The following is a 7,444-nucleotide window of genomic DNA, read 5'->3' as shown; positions in this document are numbered from 1 at the left end:
ACCTAGGATATTAGGCTATCTCCAACACCTTACACATCTACATCCACGTATCCATATTCAAACTCCACTCTGCGAATGGTGCAGTCTACAATGTAAAACAGTGTTTTGAGTGACCAATTTATTTTGTTTGTTTTTTTCACGATTAAAATATGCTTAGCATTTTGGGATAGAGAGTATATATATAGACACAGACAATTGGTCCTTGCCTAAAACTGCTATATATAGCCGGAGATTTAAATCCTCCGTAGCATCTCAGCAAATGTTAGTTTTGACATTAGATGGAACCATATACTCCTAATAAGTTATTGACTTATTATTAACCCTTTCTTGTAATGTTATACTACCTATCAACTTCTCTCTCTCTAACACATTTGAGTCGATTAAATATATATGCAGACTACAAAGTACAAATCATGTTCAGACTTAATTCAAAGATTCTTGGATGCTTGGGTTCGGTTGATACCTTGGTCAGGACCAATCCATAAACTATTCCTAGGGTTTGTTAAACAAAACCAGGCCGGGTGTACGGTCGGAACAGAAATTCCTAGAGCTAGCTCTCCTCTCGGCTTGCTTTGACTGCATATCCATCCATCCCTAGCATACCATATACCTAGGTCACTACTACAAGCATTGGATCGTTTTCCTTCTCTATAAAAACCACACAACCCCCCACGACGCGCCTCCTCTCCGATGCTCTCTCTTCTCTTCAACAAATTCTTCTTCCTAGCTTGCAACTAAGGGCATATATCACACACACACACACACGCGCGCGCACACAGAAAAACAACCACACAAGGGAGCAATCGAACTGATGTATGCGTAGTTTGCAGGGAGAAACTTCACACCATGATGAGCTGCACCAGAAGAACGAGTGCGATGAATCTTGTTGTAGTTACCTTGCTCATCGTTTCCTTGCTCACTGTTCACCTCCCCGCCGTCGCCTGTGCCCGGCAAGGTGAGTATCTCGTTGTTCAGTCGCGCAGTCTCGGTGCACTTGAGATTTTGCCTTGACCCGTCCATTATATCCTTCGCTGTTCTTGCAGTTGCCGTGCTAAACCCATACAAGAATGAACTGGACAACAGAGGAAATAAGGTTAGTGAAAACGCCCAATCTACTCTCATCGTTCCTTGGTTGGTAGATTATAGTACATGTATACATTTTGCTCGAGTTACTAGAGGATTCGGACGGCTGTACGCAGAACCTCGGCGCGGCGTTGGCGGCCACCGCGTCAACCGACGACGACGATGGTTTAGCTGCCAGCGGCAAGGTGTTCCCAGGGCGGAAGCTCGGTGCGCCGAACAAAGAGGGAACCAAAGCCACCGTGGGAGCGACAACGACGACTTCGGCAGCAGGCTCACGGCCGCGGACGGTGAAGATGCGCGCAGCGGCGAGGCACGGCGGCGACGAGGCCACCGAGATGTACGACATGCTCAGGAGGGACTACACATCCAAGGCGAACCGCCGCCGGCCCATCAACAACGGGGCCACGCCGCTGCAGGTGAATAAGAAGCCCTAGCTGCCTAGAGATTAGCTACCACTGTGAGCTGTAGCCTGTACGTAATAGCTAGCTTCCCCCGTCCCCGGCGTGCTCTCAGTCTCGGGCATGGCATGGCATGGCATGAGTAGTTCGGTACATATAGCTAGAGGCCGGCTTTAGTTGCTAGTCCTGGTAGATTAGGAAGGTTTATACACTTAATCGCCCATATGGAATAATGTCCTGGCTTGTGCCCAGCCTTAATCTAGCCTTCAAGCTGGACATCCTGTTTAGCCCAGACTGCAACAGCATGGACCGTTCATGTGCAGTGCAGACGGGCAATTTTGTCACTGGTGTTCATGCTTGAGGATAGATGCCATGTAGTATATACATCTGCTTTAGTATCAGGTCGCAGATGTGCTTATTTGCTTGTAATAGTTTCAGTGATTTACATGTATGCGCACCATTTTACTGCATATGCCTGTATCACGGGCTCACGGCTCAAATGGCCGCCATTCACCCCACATGAATGGATGTTCATTCATCCGGAATAATACTCGAACAAGTATCCGCAAATTCTATACCAAAGCTATGACTTGAGTCCTCACTCTTCATAGTGTTCTGTAAATTACAAGCCACTACCGAATCCGACAAGCCATTAACCTGCTAGAGATAAATAAGAACAGCAGGGGAGCAGAAAGACAAGAGGAGAGGAGAGGAGAGAAACATTTGATGAATGAATTTAACATGGACCTCCACGGGGCTCAAGCATGACAGAGACGAAGGGCTCAACTCGACAGGCAAAAAGGATGCAGGGGAGGCAAGCGCCATTCAGAATTTACAGCAAAGGATTCTGTAACCCCAGCCTCGGTCTTCCTTCTGACGCCTGCGGTCGGCCTTGGCCATCTTCACGGGGCTGCTGTTCCACTCGTTCTGTAGTCTGTGAACCGGAAAATGAAAATGCTTAATCCTATGAATGATGCTTGACAGAAAAGAAAGATGCTTGAACCCATGGGAAAAAAACAAAAGAAAGTTTCGTATAACGACAACATTTATTATGAAGAATTCATGAGCTCTATGCTGAAAAGAAGTAATCAGACAGTCTGCACACTTACACTGGAAACGCGAAGGATCGAGTACTCGTTGTGCTGCTCTCTGATCGAAGAGAAATGTTGCCAGAATATGGTATGTGACCAGAGGGCGTTAGAGGACCTGACGTAATGCTAGGTCCAGAGAAGCTGGACTCGAAGGGGTTGCGAATAACAGTCTGTGCAGTAGTCACTTTCGCGCTATCAGGTCCGTTTTGTTGAACCACAGATTCTGTCTGCACATGAGCTGAGCTCTTAACATCCGTTGTGTCCTCGCTTACTTTTGTGCCAGGCTCCACATCTCTTGGGTTGAAATCATCTGTATCTCGACCATCAGTCTCATGTTTCTGACATTTCTCACCCTTGACGCCACTGTGCTCTCCATTGCTGGTGGATAGAGATATAGCGGTGCCCGTTTCATGTGCTGCATCAGTTTTCACGTCATTATTAGTGAGACTCTCTCTCTGATCATCGCGTTGTTCAGATGCTTGCACGTCCAATGTGCTTGAGCTTTCTTCAACTGAATCTGACCTGTTCTCTTCAATTATAGCTTCGTCTAGTTCAATAGGATCAAATCCTTCCAGTGGCCTGTTGACAAGATCACTAAAACTATCTGTCTTTTCGACAGGACATATGGGTGCTATAGAAGCGGCATCCACAGTAGTAGGGAGAGAGAGATTGGGTTCCCATGTCTCGTCTAGCGATCCATAGGCAATAAAAGGGTTATAGTGATTAACTTGGTTGGATACTTCCATACCCAATGCAGCAGTGACAGCAACTTCCTCAGGTATCACCACCGGGAAATCAGCAGCGGCTGATTCTTCTGGTAAATCATTGTGAATGATGTTACTGGCCTCTGACGCGATACCAATTCCAGCTTCATAACAATCATTCGATGAAACCTGTAACAGAGATCAATCATGTTATGTGCTCCAGTGGTGTTGAGGTACACAAGTGATGGAATAGTTAAAATTATACATGCAGTTGCTCATTTATTGAGCCAAATAAACTACAGATGTAATGCCAAATCACATTTATTGGAGAACAGAACAGAAAATTTACATTTTACATATAATCATCGAACAATATGATACACATCAAAGGCAAGAATGAATTGTAAGGGTTGAAGTGGTGACCGTACAGATTAGTTGCAAATATTATCTTGTATAACTTAAGTAGTTGCATACCTGATGGGTTGCATCTCCAGTGAAAAGCCGGTCCTGATTTTCATTGCTCTCCGGAATGACACTGTCAACCTCCTGGTAATCTTGTGCAACTTCATGAAATGGTAATTGTTTGGGATTTAATCCCTCATCGTGAGAATCGGTAGATACATCTGTAGTATTGTTATCTTCAAGATCCTGCTTTTTGCATGAGGAGTTCTGTTCCACAGTATTATTGTTATGAGTATCACACAGGACAGGTAGGACAACTATTTCTGTTTTTAATTCATGTGCAGTTTTTGTAGAGTCAGCACTTATATCTTCCCTTAGGTCCCCGTTTGTATATTCCGAGGAATCAAAGTTTATAGACACCTTTTGGTCTACTTGCTTTTCTGATGAAATCTTTTGATCTGGAAGAACTCCTTCATCAATGCAGACATCCTTGACAAAATGGACACCGTAATCAGAAGAAAGATCTGTGTCTGGCAGTTTGATCTCTACAACATCCTTGTCATAGGAGTAATCCTCAATGCGTGTCTTCCGAATTTTACCTCCATTCAGATGCTCAGCCTTCACAAAGCTAACTTCAGATTGATTGGTTTGCTCAACCATTTTATCTGCCTCAACCTTGTGATTACTTTGTCTTTCAGCCTCACAGTCTAATTTAGGACTGCCGTTAGATGCAAGATCATGAAAAATATGAGTTTGGTAAGGCCTTTCGTCATCTGCATGCCAATATCAAAATCAGCTGTTAAGAGTGTGACCAGAGAAGAGAAAAAAATTCATAATGAAGCAAACATATCATAATCAACATTTATTGCTTCTTGTTTGCATCGTCGATAAATGACTAAAACTATTTCTAATCTTATAATAGTAATAACTGATGACCAACCCAACCAGGGCAAGAAATATATGGATATGACTTATTATTGTTGAAGTGTATAAGCAGATTGCCTACATTCTCTGAAGTTTTTGAGTTACACTGATTAGTACGTGTACGCCCACTCTAACACCATGTAGTTCCGCTCTATACACTTCAACAATTATCATGGAATTTAACATTGAAGTACTTCAGGTAAGTTAATCTGTAGTTCCGCTTTCCTTTTAGTTGCGCTGTCATATGCAAGCATTAAACTTTCCTGCAGTGACTCACAACTCACATAAAGCACATCTTGTCATAAAGAAACCCAGAAAAGTTTATTTGCTTAATTAAGATGTTGTTGGTAGTCCTCAAGGGACAAAATCCAAGAACCGACAGTCTTCCTACCAAATCAACGAAAATCATGACGCAATACAAGCAGAATAATGTTTTTTTTTCTAGCCAAGAATAGTGTTTTTGTGCCACCATCAAGTCAATATAAAGATTGCGTTCAAATTAAAACCGGCTGAAATTGGTATGGTGGATCCTTTTATGAAGATTAACACGGAATATAACAAGGGCATGAAAGCGAACAACATTGATGAGGTATTTATCATGCCGAGTGAGGCAACTGCACAAATAATTATCAGAAGAAAATCACAACGATGAGGCGGATTCTAGCAGATCACGTGACATATCAACGATCCAATGCACATTTCTCAGCGCAGTTATCATAGCAAATGAAATGCATCATGCAATCAGATCGCAATCTATCAACAAACTACCGTATAAAGGCACCGTGCTTAACTGATGCAATTAAGCAAATGCTTTTACAAATAATGGTTAGTAAAGGCAGAAGACTAGATGTGAAACTCACTTACCTATCTTCATGGTCTGCACTGCACATAAAGTATCCTTAAGTACTAGCCATGCGTCAGGAGCTGCCTTTGGCAAACAGTGCTGATTATTTCCTGCAAAAGAAAAGAAAAAAGAAGAAGAGAAATAAATATTACAAGTCAAATACTGCGATCCACCCAGACAAAAAAAAAGTGTATGCTTCCTGTTCTCCAGAATGGAGGACAAAAGGCTGCGTTTGCGAATGCCGATGTCCATCCGTCTGCAAACAAATGCCGCGTTTCGCGTAAGCTAGATTCCCATGGGAGGAAAAGTCTCGCAGCGTCCTGATAGAACCAGACACTTTACACCCTTTCAGAGACACCCAAAAAAAAAGAAGGATGAAAAAGAAATCGAAAGACGAAACCATGTCGCGAACACAGAGCGCTAAAGAAAACACAAACTCTGAAGAGCGAAAGCAGAGGAGGCAACGACCTGCCCGTGACCAACAACTCCGTCGCATTTGGATTGGACACACCAAAAATCAAGCCTTTCCAGGAAGACTCACGCATACAGCTAACAGACTGTTCCTTTGGCTTTTAATACGTATACTAAAGCGAACAGTTTTTTTTTATACGCGACGATGCAGAGACGGTCAGGCATAGCGGCAGGAACAGAGAAAGGAACAAAGCAGCGGTACGGTACCATACCATAGGAAGCAAAGGGAGACAGAGACGTGGTTGGATCACAGGACAAAGCACGCCTGATTTCTTCCTTTCCCCCCACGGAAAGAACCAGGCAAGCAAGGAGGACGACGGACAGGGAAACATGAGCGAAACCACCAACCGCGCACCGATTCATCCACCACTCCCCAGCTCCGGACTCTGATGGCGTGGCTTTAACTGCGCCGCATCAGGCCGTGCGGCCCAGTGCAGTAACTACGTGCAGTGCAAGTGCAGGCATGGACAACACACCAAACAAGAGGAAAGGTTTGGATGAAAGACTCTGTTTCCCCTCTTTTTTGTCGTAACAAGAACGATGCGCCTCCAAACCAGAATCATGAAACACGCATGTCGAATGCTACTTCTTCTGCGGTTCTACCACTCATCTACCAGCTCTTCAGATCAGAGCTTCTGAAGAAACAATAACAGAGCAAAACACACAAAAAAGCGGGTAACATGGGAAGGTGAACAAGCCCAAGAGAAAAAGTCTCCCCCACTCCTCACTCGCACGCAGAACGAGTGCAGCCTTGGGCGACGGAGCACAGCACCACAATCCACAAGAAAGAAGACAGAGAACAGGAGACGGAGCGGAGGATCGGAGGAGCTCTGACCTTTGCGCGGGCAGGCGCCGCCGCAATTCTGTCTTGCTTCTCTACTGCGCCGGCCAGAAAGAAAGCTCCGGGAGAACCGGGGGGGCCGGCAACGGCAACGGCAAGGCGGGGATGGGGATGGGATCGCGGCGGAGCCCGAGAACCCAAAAAATTCCGCGATACACAGAAAAGAGTTCCCCGGGGCGGAGGGTGGAGACTTAAATAAACGCCATTCATGAGAGGCAGCAGAGCAGTGCAATAAATTTGATGCGCTGTGGGGGGGAGGGGGGCCCTTTTGCGAATCGGACCCTCGAAGGAGCTGCACGAACCGAACCCTTGGATTGATTATAGCTTCGAGAAGGAGGGCCTGCATTTTTTTCCCCTAGTCCTAGTGCAGGTGTCGACTTTGCTACGCAGTCCAGAAATGTTTTCTTTTTTGGCGCGGCAGTTGACTGGGTAGGCTCGTGTGGCATTCTGCTTGTTTTGAGGTGGGATTCGTATAAATGCTCTAGTCATGTTTGAGTTGTTCTTTTACTTTGTACCGGGATTTTTTTTAAAATTGTAACACAGTATTTCGTGCCGTAAAATGTCAGCAGCACAACAAATGATATACTATTGGTGTACTCTCGCACATACATGCATTTATTAGAAAAGAATCTGTCGTGTGTAGCGTTCACTGGATTTTTTCCTTGATACGTACACATCCTCGATCC

The 7,444-nt window shown here is 44.8% G+C and overlaps 2 protein-coding genes across 3 annotated transcripts; one reads left to right on the top strand and one right to left on the bottom strand.

The window, feature by feature from the left end:
• The first annotated feature begins 496 nt into the window (after positions 1 to 496).
• LOC103646344 (uncharacterized) lies at positions 497 to 1,951 on the top strand. Its single transcript, XM_008671077.4, has 3 exons — positions 497 to 955; positions 1,044 to 1,093; positions 1,200 to 1,951. Exons 1-3 carry the CDS (start codon positions 847 to 849, stop codon positions 1,515 to 1,517), a joined length of 477 nt encoding a protein of 158 aa, XP_008669299.1. The 5' UTR covers positions 497 to 846; the 3' UTR covers positions 1,518 to 1,951.
• Positions 1,923 to 7,195, bottom strand: LOC103646343 (uncharacterized). 2 transcript variants are annotated; one of them, XM_008671075.4, is made up of 5 exons: positions 6,753 to 7,195; positions 5,467 to 5,556; positions 3,751 to 4,451; positions 2,591 to 3,465; positions 1,923 to 2,415 (listed from the first exon to the last, which is right to left on the bottom strand). In XM_008671075.4, exons 1-5 carry the CDS (start codon positions 7,102 to 7,104, stop codon positions 2,307 to 2,309), a joined length of 2,127 nt encoding a protein of 708 aa, XP_008669297.1. In that variant the 5' UTR covers positions 7,105 to 7,195; the 3' UTR covers positions 1,923 to 2,306. The 2 variants fall into 2 exon arrangements, with proteins under 2 accessions (XP_008669297.1, XP_035821151.1); XM_035965258.1 differs by having other exon boundaries at positions 5,467 to 5,702; positions 6,753 to 7,121.
• Positions 7,196 to 7,444: the final 249 nt, after the last annotated feature.

The sequence above is a fragment of the Zea mays genome, chromosome 2 (genome assembly GCF_902167145.1).
Source record: "Zea mays cultivar B73 chromosome 2, Zm-B73-REFERENCE-NAM-5.0, whole genome shotgun sequence".
NCBI classification, from domain to species: Eukaryota; Viridiplantae; Streptophyta; class Magnoliopsida; order Poales; family Poaceae; genus Zea; species Zea mays.
This window is presented reverse-complemented; position numbering and strand designations above follow the sequence as displayed.